The sequence below is a fragment of the Culex pipiens genome, chromosome 2 (assembly GCF_016801865.2).
Source record: "Culex pipiens pallens isolate TS chromosome 2, TS_CPP_V2, whole genome shotgun sequence".
NCBI lineage: Eukaryota > Metazoa > Arthropoda > Insecta > Diptera > Culicidae > Culex > Culex pipiens.
The window spans coordinates 92416821-92437735 of NC_068938.1; the positions used below are offsets into that span (position 1 = coordinate 92416821).

The 20915-nt window shown below is 37.3% G+C and overlaps 2 protein-coding genes across 4 annotated transcripts in view; both read right to left on the reverse strand.

The window, feature by feature from the left end:
* Positions 1-12393, reverse strand: part of LOC120418945 (carbohydrate sulfotransferase 1) — a 56534-nt gene extending 44141 nt beyond the window's left edge. Inside the window, exons 1-2 of the mRNA XM_039581483.2 lie at positions 11497-12393; positions 7249-7848 (exon numbers count right to left, since the gene is read on the reverse strand). Coding sequence (XP_039437417.1) covers positions 7249-7848; positions 11497-11711 — 815 coding nt within the window. The 5' untranslated portion in view covers positions 11712-12393. The remainder of the gene's footprint in view (positions 1-7248; positions 7849-11496) is intronic.
* A 2986-nt stretch (positions 12394-15379) lies between these two features.
* Positions 15380-20915, reverse strand: part of LOC120418955 (uncharacterized) — a 38268-nt gene continuing 32732 nt past the window's right edge. For all 3 annotated transcript variants that reach the window (XM_039581496.2, XM_039581497.2, XM_039581498.2), the window contains exon 8: positions 15380-20823. In XM_039581496.2, coding sequence (XP_039437430.1) covers positions 20627-20823 — 197 coding nt within the window. In that variant the 3' untranslated portion in view covers positions 15380-20626. The remainder of the gene's footprint in view (positions 20824-20915) is intronic.

Below are 20915 nucleotides of genomic sequence, written 5' to 3' on the forward strand. Positions count from 1 at the left end.
AAAAACAAAAAACTAAACTCACACGAAATCAGAAAAAATGCGTGAAGGGGTAAGGAGGATTCGAATAGTTCATAAAATTTCCCAAATAATGACTTGTACCAAAAAATATGACAGTTGAGTAACGAAAAATAGCTTAAATTTTAAAACCAATTTTTGATTTTTTGTCGATAAAACATTATGCGAACATGAGCAGTATCTTTCCTTCGAAAATATTCGATAACATACTGGTTTTTTGAATTCATTAAAATAATTCCGTTGCAAATAGTTTTCAATTTATTGCAATATTCGCAATAAATCTCTTTTCCGTGCTTTGCAAATGAAAAAAAAAAAAACACTTGCAAATCAACCAGAGTGTATGTAAAACTGTACATGACAGTGTAAACAAAAACACATTGACTCGGACGTTAGACTAGATTCGAGTTTGCACCCAGTCAATCAAACAGTCAGAACAGCGGATGAGAAGACGAAATGAAATTTTATTGTTTTCAAGCTACACTTTAACTTGGATTTGGCATCGATTGCCATTGTAATGGACCAAACCAAATAAGATGATTCTTTAAATACCGCAAATCAGTATCAAACTTATCAAACTCTTCAAAATATGGATAAAATCATATTTTTAATATTGTTCAGGGCTATCATGTGTGTATTCTAAACGTTTTTGAAATGAAAACTTGAAGTTCGCCGTAAATCCATTTTCAATCTTTAAAAAAAATTGGAAAGAAGAACTCTTAAAACTAAAAAAAATGGGTCGTTCGGATTCCAATGTTACCTACTTGTTTTATGTGACTTAGTCAATGTTTTCTGGGGTCATCTTTGGATTTGTTTCATTAAATATTTCAAAAAATGTGAAAACAAGCAATAAGAAAACAAAGGGACAAAAGATAATGATATGAGGTGGTAGTATTCGCCAAATACTATCAGATAAATGCATATATAAATACTTATAAAAATAAAACATGAAAAACATAAAACAAAAGTTTTGTTTTTTTTTGCGTAGAACAAAAGTTGCTTAAAATGACCTAATCTAGAATCATTCAGATTTATTCTTGCGACTTCAGAACAAATCTGAAAGCCTTTTTTCCCCAAAAACACTAGGCTTTACAATACACCAAAAAGCTGCATCATCTGCACCGAACACATTTCCTGGCCGCAGCTCTGAGTTATATTGGATCGAGTGAGGCACGTTGGACGAGATTTATGACGACTCGCGCTGGCTTCCCCCTGGAGGGCTCTAAAGAATAGGTTATTCGTGGCAGGAATAGAAAGTAGATCAATGTGAGTTTGAATTGAAAAAGCAAAAAAAAAAGCATTTCGCGAATATGGGTCAAACAAAATGAATTTAAATCAATTCTTTTCCTAAGAGCAAAACTAAAGGAATATTTTATTTTTACAGATTCAAATACTATTCATGGGAACAAAGTTACTTTGTGTAAAAAGTGCAATTAGTTACACAAGTTTTTGCGACCATCTGGTCATAATCACCAGCCAACTTTTTCCCTCTCTGACAGTGACGATGAATAAACTTCAAATGATTCATGCCCCAAGCTAGATAACGTTGAGGTGGATCCAAAGTTCACACTGCCCGTTTCTGTTCAACGTCAGCCCCAAAATTCCTTCGATATGGGCCGCGAAAGCATCAGAAGGCAAAACTTTGCTCCATTGGAGCAAACTTATAATGGCATTACAAAATATGGCCCAGGTATCTCTCCCTGGTGGACAATTTTACGACCTTTCACGGGAATCTACACTTTGGCAGCACTGGCTGGCATGGCAAAATCGTAAACGCAAAAGTGTGTGCTTTAACAGAGGGGCTACAAGACATGCGAAAGTCGTGCTGTTGATGGGAGGTTGAGGGTAACTTAGGTCGAGAGAACCGGTTCGTCGTTTGCTATGCTTTTGACTCTGACTCAACTATGCATGCGGTCTTGGGTCGTTTCATATCTGAAGTGGGACGCGAGGTGTGCGCAGAACTTGCAGGAATATAACCAACGTTACAATCATAAAAGTATGATTCATTTTAGTTCAATGTTTTTGAACCTGCGTTGAAAAATTGTCAAGCGTTTTAAAATCAAAATTGGCATTAACATATGAAATAAGGGAATCTTCAGATGTTTGGTAGGTTAAGGACTCAGAATTCCATCAAATTTGATGATTTTCACTATTTAAACAACATTTTTTTGTAAATTTAATATAAACTTGCTTGCTCACTTCCTACTGAGCTATTCATCACTCCGTTTTAGTTAAAAACTCCTTTTAGAAGCTGGAATTGAACATTAATGTGCTGATTTGCCAACAATAGGTGCACGATGGGATTACATGCTGTTACACAGAAAAAAAAATCATGGTAATATTACATCTGCGAAGGGGTACATCTTTTATGTCAGAAAAAAATGTGTAATTTTACCTCTTAAAATGTGTAATTTTACCACTATTCTGGTGTAATGTCGCTTTTTCAGTCTAAATTGAGGTAAAATTACATCATAAAAGAGGTAATATTCAACCTTCTAAAATTACACCTTCCAAATTTACACAATTTTTTGCTGTGTACTAACAGGCTTAAAATTATTAAAATTTGCTAGTCGTCTCTCAAGGATCCACTATTTAAACCGAACCACCAGCCTAACAAAACATCTCTGCTGTCATTGCATGTGTTCAATGCATTGAAGGTAAGCTCTCCTAATGCACATACAATATAAATGTTGCAATGCAGATACTGCACTTCTTTTTTTGCCTACCGATGACGTATGTTTTGTTGTTGAGTATAGGTAGTATGGGAGTCGCTAAGGCAAGAGGAATTAAGATGATGTAGATAACTGCTGCAGCGTGAATTCATCAACAATTAGATGTTCAAAGTGTCAGGATTTCTTCACCACTTATCTGGTTGATTTTGACATTCATTTTTAAGTGCAAATTTTACTTTTCAAAGAAGAAAACTGCGCCTTCAAGTACCCAAACATCAGAATCACCTCTCTTTTTGTCTGTGGTGCATCTTTCCGTGCCATTTGGCTGGCACTTTGAATCCCGGTCACATCCCCTCCTCCTAGCGAATTTATTGCATTATTTAGCAGTCCAAGTGCACGGTGCGGAATTGCAGCGGAACGATCATCGTTTTGTTGTTGCTGTGTTTGAATGCATTCCAACTTTGTTGGGGTGGCCAAGGTGGGGTGAATCTAGGTGGGAGGATCACTGTCGTCGTTTGTAACGATCAATTAACAGTGCGCCAACTTGACTTGACTGGGGGGAGGTTTGCCTGTATGACGGGGTGCACTCGCATCAGATTGAGATAAACGATAAAAAAGCAAGCCACCGCATTCAACCTTTGCCGTCCGCGTAGCGAGCAATATGGCTTTTTGATTGCGATGTAGAACCTAAAATTATTGTATCCGTTTTACAACTTTTCCCATAATCGGAGGGAACATTAAAGCGAACGACTATTTGTTATTGTCAGCCGGCACGAAACGGCAGATAGTCGATTTTAAGTTTTTCTACGACTAAGTATAACCTTCTAAAAATACGCAACATAAGTATTTTGATTTCTTTTAATTTATTTTTATGAATTTATTTCAGTTCTTCATGGTTTTTTTGTGCAATTCTGAAAGCTTTCCATGCAAAAATGGAATAATCATTTTTCAAACATCGGTTTCTTGAGAAAGGTTTTACGTTCCTTAATGAATCTATAAAATCACTCGAAAAATGAACTTCTTAATTCCAGGGCTGCGGAGTCGGGTCATATTTCGAACGACTCCGACTCCGACTCCAGCTTTCTGAGTTAAGCCGACTCCGACTCCGACTCCGGCTCCGACTTCGACTCCGGCCTACCAACTATAACTATATGTTCAGTTCACACTTGCGTGAATACCGTAAACCGGGTGACATTGACAAGTTGAATTTAATACAAACAGAATGATATGGAATCAAAGCTTGGTAGAGAAGTGTTCGGATTATCGCAAGAAGAAGTTTTCAACAAGTTATTAAATGTTTCGAAAGGTTATGAATCCATTGATAAATAGGACTAATCAAATACTCTAGTTCGCAATCGAGAACGCCAAGGCAATGATGTAGAGCGAACAATTTATTTATTTTTTTATGAATATTCATAAGAAATTTGATGGATATTAACATAAACCCATCTATTTACATGGACTTTTCTGAAGAAAAATCCTTCAAAATCAAAAAAATCCTTCGAAATGTTTCGCAGGGCCCCGCAAAATGTAGCCCTTCTTTCATGATGCCAAATATCAGACAAGCCGATTTTTTGTAACGAAATGTTTTTGGAAAAATACATCGTGAAATAAACAATTGAAATTCTATCAATGTCACCAAGATTTATGGTATTAAAAAAAATATTTGTTCAAAGATATTTTTAAGGATCAACACTCATAGATTTTTGTAAAGACTCCGGCTTCGACTCCGACTCCAGCTCATAAAATTTAGCCGACTCCGACTCCGGCTCCGACTCCAGCTATTCGAGTTTTGGCGACTCCGACTCCGACTCCGACTCCAGGTCCCCAAAAAGACCCGACTCCACCGACTCCGGCTCCGACTCCGACTCCACAGCCCTGCTTAATTCGACCTCCTATAGGCACATAGTACACATATTAGGATGGTCCAAATTCGGGCTTTCTTGGGGCTACCCCCTGAAATCATAGCTTGACCCATCACTAGGCTAAATTCCAAATTTGAGGTCATTCTGACCACGGGAACCCCTCCCTCTTATCGCTTGAAGTTTGTATGAGAAAAATCGTCAAAATTTAAGGAAAAAAGCAACTGTTTCAGTTTTTTACCTGTGGAGGGCGCAATAGTCATCCAATCTTTATCAATTCTCAGATGTAGAACCTTCATTAAATTTTGAACAACTTTCCCGAAGACACCATATTTTTAGGATTTTTTGCTGAAAAGTTATTAGCTTCCAAAAAGGACCATTTTTGCGCGGCCGGCTCAAAGGGGAAACATAATAGGCGCACTGACAGGCAGGCAGGCAGGCAAGCTCGCACACGTGAGTTTAAAAATATTTGTTTCTAGGTAGCCCCTTAGAGCCGTCTTTTTTTTCAATTTCCCGGGGCTTAAAATTTCCCGGGAAACGGGAAATTATCATCGAATTCCAGGGAATTTCAGAAAAAATAAAAATTTATTGATTTTTTTCCTGATCTTGGTTGGTTGTGTTGGTTGGTGTTGGTTAAAATAAGTGTTAGGATCAATTGATAGCTTGACTGCATGTAAATCTTACAACTTCAAGAAAATAGATACATTTTTTTAAATTTTGATGAAAAGATTTTTTTATCAAAGTGTTTAAAAACAGTGAAAATGAATCCATACTCTAGAATCATAAATTTTCTTTAAAACTAGCTTCTGTGATTAGTTTAAGAGAGTGTGATTAAGATTAACATTAATACATACAGAAATATTTCGAAATTATGTTTTTCATGATAATTAGCTAATTTGTTTTTTTTTTCTTGAAAATCTAACTTCTTTTATTTTTTCTTACTTGAAGCAACTCATTTTTGTTTCAAATATTTGAAGCAAGTTTTTTTTTTAATTGTGTGCATTCATTGAGCACCTTTCAAACAATACGAAGTTGTTGATTTATTATTGGTTTTATTTTTGGTTTTCAGTTTAATAAATGACTTTTCCTAGCACAAAAAACATGACTTGCAAATTTTAAAACATTGATAAAATAAACCGTGATTTGCTGAATCAAATCTTTTTGTTTTTCATTTTTTTTTTTTTTGAAAACGTTTAAAAGTTTGCAAAATGTCATTGCTTTTAGGAATAATATCGTTCTGAGTGTTTCTCGAAAACATATGATAATTTGCAAATTTCCACAGTTTTTCGCAAGCTTTAGAAAGGATAATAAAAACAGTGAGGACTTCGGAAAAATAGCCAAATGATCCTTTTAAAATCCTTTTAGAAATTCCGAAAATTAGCTTGAATTGAGAAATATCGTTTTTTTGCCCACCCCCATCAACCTTGACCAGGGCCGAGAAATAAAATTCGAAAATAAAAACAGGCTAACGATATCTGGGAAAATGATGGTCCGATCAATAATAATAAATTTTTCTTTTTTGAAATGATATTCTCGAGGAAGGGGGGAGGGGCAAATGGTCCTCCTATGGAAAATGCACCGAAAACCTTAGAAAAAACATACTAATTTAAGAGTTCATGTAATAGGCTATCTTTGGAATGTTTGTTCCCTTTAATGTTGTAAACTTGGTTGATGACAAAAATTACTTGAAACTATTTTTTTATGCACTTTAAAATCAACTGTTTTTTGATTACTTTCCATGGTGCGTAATGGTCCAGCCATTTCGACTAATACAACTTTCAAGTGTGATAAGAAATGGCTCAAGGGAACTTTTTCGCTTTTCGTTATTATTCGTTCGTTCTAATTCGCTTTTCGTTGTTATGCAGATTTTGTTAAAATGTCACGCAACATAAAAGACATTACAAAATGACATAATTGCCTTGAAACATGAACCCTGTTTCGTATTATGCAAGCTTTGCATGTATATATTATATTAATTGTTTGTATTTATGTAGACTACGAAAAAAATTACAGATTTTTCAAAAAAGTGTTGTTAAAATTAGTAAAATGTCTGCAATGAGACGTGTTATTGATAAATGTTTGTGTAGTAATGTTTAAATATGTTATCCTAGTTGAAAACTTTCACAAAACTTTGTCTTTTGGTATTTATGAAATACATTTAGCTAAACTAATGCATTCGTCGGAAGTTGCCCACTTTACTTTCTCCACAAACCACCATGAAGCGGGCATGATTTGAACCATAAACTGTGCAGCGCATACGGGGTCGCTTGCTATAGCCCCCGAAGAACCACTTTTTAGTCACTTCCTTCCGTTACCTTCCCGCCGTCTGAGTGACGATGGGTGGTTGTGGAGTTCAAAAAACGGTTGAACCGGGCAAAAGTCGAAGCATGTGTTCCGTGGAGTGCAACCTTTCGAAAGCGCGAGTGTTATGAAACATTTAATCCAATTAAGGCCCGCAATGACCCAAAAAAAAACTGCCCGCCACGACGTCCCACTTTTCCTGCAAGCCCTACAAGCCTACATACACACACACACTTCTCGGGAAAGTGTATCGATTTGGCAACTTCATGCCAAAACATGAGCTCCACGAAGTGCACACAGTTCGTGAACTGGAAAACCACCTCAATCCGTCCTGCCTGACTTAAATTGTCGAGCTCCCTCGAAAAACAGAAAAAAAAAAATAAGTTGAAGCTTTGACTTACCTTTCATCCTCGAGCAGTGGCGTAACCAGCGATGCCCGGAGGCGGACCACCTTCATGCTCTGCATCGGGAACAGCTGGCAGAAAGGGCCGAGGAACTTGGGGTCGTAGCAAAAGTTCGGAAAGAGCCGGCAGTGCCGCCAGAGGCGCGTATTGTGGCTGAACAGATAGTTGTGCGTCTTGCCAAACTCGAGATAGTTCTCCATCTCGGTGTAATCGCACTTGAGCAGATTTCTCAGGTTGTGGATCGCGATCCGATCGTTCGGCGGACCCCGGATCTGCACGATGTCAAAGTCGAGCAGCGGTTCGTAGTGGTAGTAGTTGCCGGGCATCGAGTTCAGGATGTCCCCCAAAAACGTGGACCCCGAGCGCCACGTCGTAATGATGATGCTCCGGATGGGCGTCCCGCCCGTTTCCGGCGTCATGTCGGCCAGCTTGGTCGCCTCGTTGCTGTACGCCCCGTTTGGGTACTCGAACTCGGCCATCTCGTCCGCTATCCGGGACCGCTGGTAGTTGAGGACATCCTCGATCGTTACGGTCGAGTTCTGCGGCGTCGGAACGGGCGGGTTCGTATCGTACGAGGGCCCGCTGAATGACTTTGAGCTGTTTGTGAAACGAAAACAAGAGAAAAGAAGAGAACGAGTTCAAAAACACTATCCAAGTTCAAAGCAAGCAAACGGTCCAGCAGTTAGTTGTGCGATCTTATCGGCCGGCACCCACGCGCGAAAAAGCGAAGTGGAATTAAGAACGGGTGAAATGCTCTACAACTCTCTCTATTAGATTTTTTTTGCAACAAAATTGTACTAGTTTTTGCCAGCTTAGATTGGTTGGCCTGAATAAATTTCGGTTTAAACCACACAGAAAGAGCAGTAATTAATACGAGTGCTTAGCAGCGGTGCGATGATTCACTTTATCGGTTAATTCTATTGAGATACTGCGCAATAAAGAAAAGATGGAAGCCGAAATTAAAACAGTTGGTCAAATCTATTGATTTCACACATTGACTTTTTTTTTTTAAACGTTTAATGCTATTTACAAGAAAAAACAATTTTTATCACTAAAAGCAACATTGTTCTCAACAGCATATTTACTTTGATAATAAATCTTCGCCAACATTACAATAAGCGGCATGTATTACGTAGTTTTTGCGATAGGCACAGTGCTTTTTAAAATGCTTGATTTTTGCGACAATTTTAAAATGTAAAAAAATGCACTACTATGAACTTTTATGCAATGTTTAATTTTGTTGCAAATTTCATTTAAACAATTGTTCACTCAGACGGCGGAAAGGTAAGTGCCCAGAATATGGAACTTTTTTTCAAAAGCTCGCTCCGCAAGCTGAATATTGTTCCTTGATCATTTTAGGACTCTGAACCAAATATTAGCAAAATCGGACAACATTTACGCATTGATACCCAAAGGTGAAGTTTGTATGATAAAAATCGAAAAAAAGTAGGAAAACACAATTTTCTTACGGTTTGGTCTGAACGGTGAGCTACTTCCATCCAAATATTTTCAAAAGTGGATTCTCTTTGGAAATTTTACGCTCTACAACTTTGTGGAGCTTGCCAAATAATTTCGCTCAAATATGATTAAATAACCCAAAAAACCGTTTTCCACTTGTGGAAAACGAAGTTGACTTTATAGCTGTTGGCCATCATTGCTAGTACCAACCACTAGTGTCTTCCTTTTATCTACAAGGACTTCGCCGCCCGGGCTCCTAAGTGTTTGAAAGTATGGCACGGAGCGACAGCGCCGAATACCCATATTTACACAAAGAATTTTAGAGCGCCCGCCGCGGGATTCGAACCGGCGACCTCTGGATTGTGAATCCAGTGCGCGGTCCGATTGATCCACACGGGCGGGACTTGTGATCTACACGGGCGGGACACTTGTGGAGCAGCAGGTAATTTAAACTATTAAACATGCAATACAATTTTACAAATGATATCCATTTCAATTTGTTCAAATCAATTGACTATGGAGACACATTTTGTTTTGTGCAGCATCTTAGATCATAGACAAATGAGTTTTTCAGTTTTAGTTTTAATGAGTTATAAAGGCAAAACCATTTTATTCGGCATCAACTAATCAAATTTCACGCTGAATAAGATAATTTTAACAAAAATAACACAAACTGGTTAAGACATGATTTCAAATGGATATACAGTCCAGACTCGATTATCCGAAGCCTCGATCATCCGAAGTTTCGATTATCCGAAGTTCGGTTATCCGAAGGTTTGTATGGGACTTCGGATAATCGAATCACTAACAAAAAATATGTTTTTCGTTTTTGTTATTAATTTAAACATAAAATTCGAATTCTGCGACCCCATTTTATAAAATTTGAATAGTTGATTGCCTATTAAATAATAAAATGCATTTTTCCAATATTTCGTCACCGCCATATTGGCTGCCATCTTGGATTTAAAAAAAATCCCTTAAGCGTAGTTAAGGGATCATACTGAGGCTCGACAATCATAAATTAGACAATGAAAAAAACATTTTTTTTTGATTATCCGATGTGAAATTTTCTTAGGCCTTCGGATAATCGAGTCTGGACTGTACTACCAATTGCCATAAATTGGATGGCTAAAAAGAAAATCGTTGGTCAGATTATCAAAAGACCTTTGGGACCATCCATAAACCACGTGGACATTTTAGGGGGGGGGGCGATTGTCCACGCTCCATACAAAAAAGTTTTTTTTGTATGGACAATTGTCCACGAGGGGAGGGGGGGGAGGGGTTGAGATTTCCAAAAAAGTGTCCACGTGGTTTGTGGATGGTCCTTTTCCAACGAGTCCAAAACATTGAAGATTTGGCAACCCTGTCTCGAGATATGGCCACTTAAGTGATATCGATGTACTTTTTGGAAGCAGGATCTCACTTAAATGTATGTAAACTATGTCCGGATCCACTATCCTACCCATCATTGGTTAAGTTATCAAAAGACCTTTTTAACGAGTCCAAAACATTGAAGATCTGGCAACCCTGTCTCGCGATATGGCCACTTAAGTGGTATTTATGTACTTTTTTATTCCGAATCTAAAAAATAGATGAAAGTTGTGTACAGCCATTGTTGGTAATGAGTGAGGAAGGCTCCAACCACATAGGTGGATTAAGTTAGTTTTTTTCATTATTTTCAAAAATAAATGTTTTCCAAAAAACCTTTATCAAAATTTCATATAAGACTGTTTCAAATATTTTCTAAGTTTATGTCGCCTATGTGGCTGAAAAAATCATGGCTTGGCCGAAATAATAATTTTCGACATGCACTTTTAGTCCTCTGAACCATTTTAAAAATGAAAAAAAAACAATGGATGGGGACAATTTTCCAGAGTTCCCACACATGCACAGACATTTGCTTAGATTTGATTCTGAGTCGATAAGTATAAATGAAGGTGGGCCTGAGAGATCAAATTAATAAAATCATTTTTCGAGTGATTTTATAGCCTCTTTTTATTGAGTAAGGCAGAACATGGAACAATTATAACCTACAACTTTGCCTAATATACAAGTGGAAATGTAGTAGAAAATCCAATCTCAAGATACGGGGTTTTCGAAAGTTTTCATAGCACTTTTGATTGGACAGCTCCTATGTATGGAGAATCCAATTATGCAAAATTGGTTCTTTTGACATAAGGAATCGATGGACAAAGTTTCATCCAAACAAAAGCATACTTTTTTTTTGAAAATCCTGAAAAGCTAGAGAATTGCTTATTTGTGAAACGCATACATTTTCAAATTCAACCGTCGTCATCCCTCAGAGGATACTCAAAAAAAATCTGGTATAATGGTTCAAAAGGTGCCGATGGGTGAAGTTTAAAGTTTTACTTTTGACTCTGAGTGTGGAGAATTTCTCAATGGTCCCTTATACAACACTAATAAAATCGCAATAATAAACCACGATAACATTTATTTTTAAAGTTTTCTTGAAGATTGGAAATGGTTCAAATAATATGGAGATATTAACGAATATGTTCGAATTTAAAAATAAGTCATGTCTGACAAAGTTAACAATAATTTTATAAATTTTCATATTTCAGTTTGCCTGTCCACGGACAGCTCTCACTGTCACGAGGAACAAGCCATTGCACTTCAATGCAGCTCGGTTACTTTCATATATGACCCAATTTGAAACTGATCCAGTGCACGGGCCCTTTCTCTTGTGAGTCTCTACCCAGTCTGCACAGCCCGGAGACAAGTCAACTTTCGCCCTTCTTTCCTGTTACGCTTGACGACTTAACTTACCCGTAGAACTTGTGCGCGTTCAGCAGCCGCAGGTTGGCGTTGCGTTCGCGCGGCTTAAAGTACTCGGTCGCGTAGTTGTTGGACGTGAACCGGTGGCTCGCAAAGAGCAACAGGATGCACAACCCACTGACCGCACACACTCCGATCAAATTGATGCGACGCGACATGGTTTCTTGCTGCCTAGGTTTGTTGCTGGTGGGCACTACTTTCTCCATAAAAAACAACCAGCACGTATTTTTTGAAACACACACTTGACAATCCACGGCTGGGCGGCTCTTCTCTTCGGTAGGTATTCTTCTTCACAGATTAGTTAGTTGCCTGGCTCGATGGCCAAGGTTTTGGACAAGACCACCAGGTTGGGTGTCCAGAACGTAACACGCCCTTTTCTGGACCGAGCAGAACTTCTTCATATCATCTTTTTTCGACAACACCCGAGCTTAAGTGGCCCGATCGCCGTCATAGGTGGTCACTGGGCTGGGGACTCATTTGAACACGGACAGACACACGTTCACTTTTAGCAATGCCATTTGCATACGTACGGTGTATCCTTCACACGACGATCCACTCTAGAGGCAACCCCACCAAATTGAAGTCCGTGGTCGTAGAGCCACGTACCAAGGGAATTTCTTCAAGTGGCACAGTTAACACCCCGTTCCAAAGACACTGGACACCATCATCGGACCATGTTCGGATACTTCCCGAAAGACCCACAGAAACCCGCATCAATCACAAAAACGAAACGCCACTTTCCAGCACTCGAACGACCCGAAATCACAGACAAAAAAGAAAAGAAAGAAACATTAATAGCACACAGATTTAGCAAAAATTTATTCCGCGACCGCGATGTTGAAAGCGCGACGGATGGAAGTGAATTGTGTGACTTTCGATTCCGAGATGTTGTTATTTTTTCCGTCCGCTTTGACTGCATTTCTGACGTCCGGGGTGGAAACGTCAGTCAGTGAAACGCCCGCCGATCTCGAAACACCGAAAAGACTTAAAAGACCTTTTTGCGCTTGCCCGCTTTGTGCGAGGCATGAGCATATTTGAACAGACCGTTGAGAGAGGGAAGGTTAAGGCGAGAGTCGTGTATAGCGATTGACGGAAAACTCTCAGGGGCCTTCTGGCCTTAATTAACTTTGTATTGGTTTGGAAAATTATCACACTGGTTAGTTTTATCAATTTTTATCTAAGATTCTCAGCCTGTCGTCCTACCAAAATGCATCATATCGGTGAAACTATTTCGCTTTTTTTTTTTTTGTGTGTTGGAAAACAGCTAGGATACTTGGCGGTACAAATAACTGTTTTGAGCATCTACTTTCATTTGCGATTGAGTGTTGTATACTGTCATGTGTGTACGGAAATCTTGTGAACAAAATTTACCCCTAATTTGAAGTTTTATGGAGATTTTTCATGAGGCAAAATTTTTCTTATATCATTATATTATATTGTCTTATACACCCAAAAATGGGCAGCAACGCCCGAAAGAACAATGGCCTCGAGTCGAGAGAATAGTGGTTCCATTCACGGAAACAGAGAACACAGCTTGAGATGGGTGAAAGACTTATTCTCTCGAGGTTCATTGCAAAAAGAAAGTTCATCCGTCAAACAAAAAACCAAAAGTGTCGACTACGGGAATCGAACCAGATACCTTTGACAGACTAACCCAATGACTTAACTGCCTCGGCCACCACAGCTTGGTGACTAAGGAGTGGTCAGATGTCGATGTATGACACTTGTTGGAGACTTATTGTGTCAATTTGTTATGAATTTGTTATGATGGTGTGAGTTGGTAGCATTATTCTTTCGATTTTGGCACTGATTTTGAGGGAACGATTCTCACGACGCTGAATTTTGGGTGTATCATTGTTATTATCTTATGTCGTTGAGCCCTCGTCGCTTGTGTGCTATCTTGTGACACGTCCTATCTTTTTACAGCAGACGTGTCACAAGATAACACACAAGCGACGCCCTGTTGAAAAGATTTTGTAAGTCAAGTTAAATATTTTTGTTGGACATGGTGCAGTAGCCTTTTTCTCAGAAGCATGTGCAATGATTTGGAAAAAGGGAAAAAATATAGAGGAATTCTTTTACATTTTGAAAATTTTATAATAAAGTAGCACCTATTTTTCGTTTGAAAAACGAGAGTTCGGCTGTAAATAAGTTTTTCCTGATTTTTTTGGTGTTAATATGTATTTGTAATACAGTCCAGACTCGATCATCCGAAGCCTCGATTATGCGAAGTTCGATTATCCGAATTATTCGAATCACGAAAAAAAATATTTTTTTTTCGTGTTTTTCATTTTCTTACTCTTTTCTTGTTTAACATCAAATTAGAGTTCTGCGACCCCATTTAAGTCAAATTTGAATGGTTGAGTGTCCGTAAAATTCAAAAATGTATTAATTTTCAATATTTCATCATCACCATTTTGGCCACCATCTTGGATTTAAAAATTCTAAATCACTTTAGAGTAATTTGAGGGTCATACTATAGCTCAACAATCAAAAATGAAACATCAAAAAAAAATCCGTGATTCGATTATCCTAATTTTCACCACAATATTCCTATAATTGGTCGCAGTGGTATTAAGGCTCCACAAAAAAAATCCTAAATTTCGATTATCCGAAGTGAAATTTGGCCAAGGCCTTCGGATAATCGAGTCTGGACTGCAATAATATTTGAAAATTTCTTAAGGAAATGATGCAGGAGAAAATTTTCCTGAATTGCAAGCTTGGTTGGTTGCAAGAAAAAAATTAATGAAGGTTTCATTGAAAATGTTGTGCCTTTTCAAATAAAAAAGTGCCCTTTATTTACCAAAAATGACAACGTTATCGGGGTCTTCGGGGTTAACCTCGAGTTAGAAGAGTAAACCCCTGAGATTGCATTGGCGTCTGCAGTGTATTTCTCTTTTCTGAGTTTTACAATCAACAAGATGAAGAATGTTTTTCAAAAGAAACAGAGGTTATAACAATATTTTGAATACCCAAGCCTACAAGAATATCAATGGAAATTCATATTTAATTACCAAAACACAACAAAGTTATTTCAGTAAAAATTTAAAGAAAGTTTAAAGTTTGTGCAATCAATAAATCGTAAACAATTTTTCTTTTTTGGGTGATTTGATCTTTAAACAAGAAGAAGATTTTTGAAACGAAACATGGGTTATAACAATATTTTGAATTCCCAAATTGAATAAGAGTATACGCTACCTTCACATAAATTTTCAAAATTTTTAAATAATTCCTCTAAACTAAACCTTTAAATAGCAAAAATGTTAAAAAAATTTGATTCCAAAAAGTTCTCGATGGTTTCAAAAACACTTCAGATAAAAAATAACATATTTTGTAAAATTACTTTTGCTATTTTTTTCAACTATACTCGATTCAATTTTATTTATCGAGATTACATGTTACCATTTTTTTTTATCTGGAAATGTTGTGCAGTTAAATCCAAAATTTTGTTTAACTTAAATATACATCCTAACTATTTTTTTTAAGATTTAAATTCAAACCATTTTTCATTGAAATATTAAAACCATGGGTTGTAATTTCAATTTTGATTTTTCTGGACAAAAACTTTAAAAAATATTCACATCAGCCAGGAAAATAATTCAATAAAAAAAACTTCGTGAAAAATTTTTGTATGGAACTCCAGAAATTCGTTGAATTTTTTGAAATGGAAAAGAGATTTTTACTGATATTTTTCTTCTGACATCGTAAATGTTATCAACGTATGAATATATTAATGTTTGAAAGTAATCCGAAACAATCAAACCTGGCCCCAATGCCAAAACGATGGGCACCCCTGAATTGAACAAACTGATCCCCCAACAGTTACTAATGGAACTTTCTCAACTTTCTACGTGCGCCAATTCACAACCGTAAATAATAAAGAAAACAACATTTATTTTGGGAATGTTGAATTGTCTATTTTTACAATGATTCTGCTTTAGTTTGTTTTTTAATTAAAATATTTTTGCTATATTTTTTCTGATTTTCGTGTTTTTCTTTTGTTTGTTTAATTTTTCTTCCGCTTTACTTGCTCTCGACCCAGAGAGCCTTTTCTCTGTTTTAATTTTGTTCAAAAATTTGGAATCTGCGTACATATTGTTTCCTTTTTGCTTTTTTTTGTTTTGTTTCGTTTTGTGAGTCGAAAATGGCCAAAATTTTAGTAGGTGTTTGTTTGTCGTTTGAAACGTGAACCGATAATCCGAAACGAAAATTGTCGAGTGTTTTTAGTTTTCTAAATTTAGTGTGAGTGTGTGTGTGTGTGTGTTTGGGAAATAAAATGTAAAAAGTGACTTTTATATCTAAATAACCGACAAGTTAGATATTTACCTAGAAAGCTTGTGCTCAAACAGCGGAAAGAGGAAAAGAAGTCAAAGAATTTGAAAATTGAAAATGGGGTTTGAATGTTTTGTTTTTGTTTTTCAATGGTTGGGTCGCATTTTGTGCAGTTTAATCGAAAACCGATTTTTGTTCGTGTGTTGACTATATTATCTAAATTAGGCACTTTACTATTATTACGAATTGATCGAAGCATATCTGTAAAGATCTATATAAATAGAAGTGAAAGGGAAACTAGCATAAGAGTTTTGCAGCACATTGACTTTCTAGGGAATATATCAGCTTTCCAGACAAACTTTGTATGGGCGAGATCGGGAGGAAATAAAGCAATTTTGATATAAATATACAATGTTTAAACAATTGCACACTATTGCTGCTACCGTTCGATTACCTGCTAAAAATTGTTTTAACTTTTTCCTCAAGCTTTCGTGGATTTTGCTTCCTCATTTATACAGCTTCGTTTTTTTTTTCAATTATCTGTCGGTGAACATTTGACAATGTTTTTGTTTGGTAATTATTACGATGCTTTCATGATTTCATATTTAACAATTCTATCTACATCGCTTGTTATGACAAAACCGTATTATGCTTAAATATTGAATTGGTTTCCTGTTTTTTCTTCTATTTTAACTTCCACCTTCGCTTCTTCTAGTTAAATTACCGCGATTCGTTCTAGCCGGAAATGTGACCGATTTCCAGTAGCTCTTACAGTAGTTAATGTTCAAATCACATTTGAAACGGAATTTTTTTTTCGATACCCTGTAAAATTATGGTATATAAAATGGAATTTACGCTTGTTTCATCTCTCTCGATTTCAAATTTTGATTACACTTTGTTTGGTTGAAATTAATATTTGATGTTTGGTTGGTTTACCATTCGACGATTTTTTTTCTTGTTGTATTTTTGTCTGATGTGAAGGTAATACAAAATGTGAAGAAAACGTTTTTTTTTATCAAAGTCATGTTTGTGCTTAGAAGCGAATTGTGATAATTGAGTTTACACTTCTTTTTCAGATTTTGTTAACCTAATGCGTTTGAAATTAACAATTTTAAGAGAAGGTTTGTGTAGGTGTTTAGGATATAGGTTGCATTACATTTTTTTTTGTCAAACAAAGGGAAAGTTTTACGAGTTTTGTTGATTCTTGCAAGTTTATCATTAAAGACGACACTATCGTTTCAGGATAATTCTTTGGCAGTAGTTCTCTCTATTTTATTGGTATGATACTATATGTTCTTTTGTTGTCATATAAATCTTTCTACAACCGTCTCCAAAACTATCTAAAAACTATATTTACACTCATACTGTTCGTGTTCAACGAAGTTTATCTGCCATTCAAGTTTTCTTTTTGTTGTGTTTTGTTGCAGGTGGACATTCTACAAACTAGAATGTGCCGGTTGTTTTTTAAGTTCTAATTTTTTGTTTGTTTTGTCTAATATTTCACCACTTTCGTGTGTTAAAGCCATTAATTCTCTGTGTTGCTGATAATTTGTAACAAAAACGAAACATCACGTCTAATAGGAAAAGAACAAACATCAATAACTAAGAGTAGGATACAATGCTTTTTCAGGGCAATTTTGAACCGAATCAATCAAGTCAAAGTTTACCAACTATTGAGGTTACCTTGCATTAGTTTAGTGTGATCGTTGCCAGCAAATTGATCTTGCGGTGTTATTCTATAAACGGTGTTTCTTTGTGCGTTTCAGAGGACGTTTCAACCTTATTCGAAAGCCGTTATTCCAATCTAGACGATTTTTAGTTTGAACTAGTTTTATTAATATTTTGTCACTAGTTTCTCAGTAGTATGGAACATCGGACGAGAATTGTCTTCGATCTGCGTTTCTAGTTTACTTATGTTTTGCGTTGAACACATATTCCTGAGGAATTTCGTCGATTCAATTAGTCCGTTAGTTTTGCGGTCAACACTGTAGACTAGAGAGGTCCAAGAATTTTTGATTATTGCCTTGTGCATCATCCGGAATTTTGTTGTACAATGATCTCAGAATCTTGTCTCTTAAAATTTAAGCTTATTTAGATAAGAACGAGTGAAGATTTTCCACAATAAATGATCTCAAAATCTCACAAAAACTTTACCAAGTGAGCTAAGATGTTCAAATTAGACCCTTAAATCACAGTACGATGGAATTGTGGTTCATGCACAAGAATATACTTTCTTCTTTCTAATGAAACTGTGGACCAAAATACTCTAAACGATTTTTTAGCCGAAATCAGCTCAATAGTTGGTCAACTTTGCGCAATCGCCACCCAATAAATGCCATGAGGCCATGAAAAGTGCGGTCCTAATTTGGTTTGTAGAGGGTTTAAGGTTGTTTTCTTTTGTAAAAGTAATACTTTTTGTTTGAACTAGGTAGAAACTCTGGTTCGGATCGCGATTAATACCGTTTTGGTTTTTGTTTCGTCAAATAAGGAATGAAAAATCGAAGGCAAAATTAAACGTCTTCTAGCAGAACTCTGCCACTACTGTAGAGGGGAGTTGTTTCAAGGAAAGGAAGGGCTCAAGAAAAAAAAAACATGCTTTTAAAAAAGGCACAGTGGGCACGTGAAGCTGCATAGCGCGATCCCATTTGATTCGATCTATTTATTGTCTTCTAATGTTGAATTTGTGTAAACGTGTGTGTTTGCGTATGTGGGCATGTGTAAGTGTGTTCCTGTATGCACGTGCTAAATGATGTCGTCGTGTGCTAAATGATGTTCGTCGCAAAGCATTTGGAGCAAAACCATAATTATTGTCCTATCAATCGTTATTCCAACAGACTTTTCTCGGAAACAACACTAGTGATAGTGAAAGTACAAACAAATAGACGTCACTTTGAACTGAATTCGAAAATTCACCACCGCCATTTCTTATTCACCACTGCTCATTTACCCACGTTTGACAGTTGCTTGAAGCTTTGCACTCGTTCACAACTAGATGTTACTAGTGAGACTTGATTGACAGGTGTTTATTTTTTTTGTTTTTACGTCTATTTGTCTGTGGCGGAAGGTTTGCTAACAGTTCGTTATCCAATATGCTCGCTGTGTGTGTTTCTGTGTGTATGAAGTTTAGTTATGTGTGTTATCGTTTAAATATGGACGGCAGATAAGATAAATACTCCAAAAACTAACTCATTCCGCACTAATCCCTCACGCTACGATACTGGAGAGATACTGATCAAATGTTAGATGAAAGTATCAACTAAATTGGAATAGATTTATAAAATAGTTCCATTGGGACGGATGTAGCGTACGTTATGCTATGATCGGGAAAATAGTTAAGCTGGTTTGTTCTCTACTAGGTTACATACATTACACTCTGTATGACTATTTTTATAGAAAAATATCAACGCCACTTTGGATACTTCTCGAGCTGAGACGTTTCACTTACTACTTTGTGGAGATTGCTTTTCTGGCGCCATAATGCGGAATACCTACTGGTTCAACCTAAGCCAGGCCAACATGCCGGAGATTCCAGGAATCTAGTTCGTGCCTTACAAGCCCGGAATCACTTGAAACCAAGAAGTAAATCAAACAACATTAACAAACTTATTAGCTTCTTTAGCCCACTGTGCTGTAGACGGGGTTAGTCGGGGGAATATATGAACCTTGGATATTTGATAAACGGGTGTGAATAAGTTTGGAGAAGCTTACGGGTTTCAAAAAGGATATGTTAACATGGGGACAAACAAAGCTGAGAATAAGAATCCAAGTGTGGTTTCGATTCTGTTCGATCACTTGCGGAACTGATTCCAAACAATTCACCACCACCACGGTGTGTAGCCTTTCGTTGACCTGCAAACTTCTTGACCAGCCCAATAAAACTTCATGCGTAGCTGTATTCCACGATCTCTCTGCCTTTGCAAAACCTTGCTCGTACTATTAGTGATATCTACAATAATATCTTCCTGCACCATATTAAAAACCCGTTGACTAGAAGTTTTGCTATTTTAGTATAAATACGTTACGAAATTATACGCCTCTATATGTGTGTATGTGTCTGTGTGACCTTTATACTTCACTGTAATTTGAAACAACTGCGTTTATCCAAAAATCAACGTCTTTCTCCTCGCCGCTGTACTGTACTCTGCTTACGGTTATTACTTTTAAGTTTTCTTTCAATTTATTACTGTACGAAATCTGTTTGTTGCTAAATTAATATAATTTATATATTATTGTTTCCTCTCCCACCGGTCGTCCCTCTAGTCAGCTACCAAGCAAACCTCGCGGTTCACTCAAAAAACCATAATCAATAGTTAATGCTCGGCGCGAAAGATGCAGCACAGCATCTACGGGGATTGGAAAGTTTTTGCATTATGTACAGGATGAAGGAGGTTGTTGGTAGAAGAGACTGCAAATGTTTGTGCCCAAGTGCACCAAGTCAGCAAATTAGTTCGCGCTCGTTCGTGCCATTCAGGATACAGTTCCCCACGCGTTGTGTTGTCCCCAGCGAACCCGGAACTCGACGAATCCAACTAATCCTACGTGGTGGCCCTAAATGTAGTGTACGCTAATGCATTGATGTTTCCGATTTAGTATTTGGGGTTTGGTTTACGTGTCTGTACGTGTGTATTTGTGGGTGGAATTTGTTGATCCAGTTCAAAAGAGAGATTCCTTTATCAGCAACTGCGCTGCGAGTTCTACCAGGTTCTGCGAAGAGGTCGTCCACAGTACCATCCAGTAGAAGATCTTGCGGATTGCAGCACGTGCGGGGAGATTACCGAGCGTCGCCGCCGCCGTCGAAGAGTGGCGCAGGACATAGACATACAGGTCATCCAGGTTCCGTGGCGCATTATCACGCACTAGAGTAGTCGAGCGGCGAGCGGTTCGAGGGTCCCGGGATGGCATCGTCGTCCAGCACGAACGTGGGACTCTGCCGGGACGTTGAGGCGATTGGTTGGTAGTGGTAGCCCTGGCGGTTACGGTGATTCGCCGACTTTTGCAAGTTGCCAAGGGTTGGGCGCTGGTTGTACGCTTGGTCGGGACGTTTTACTGGAAAGAAGGATGGCAAATTAAGGGACAAAGTCTTGAATATGTTAATACTTTTTATTTTTACATAATAACATTTTTTAACTTCGTTACAT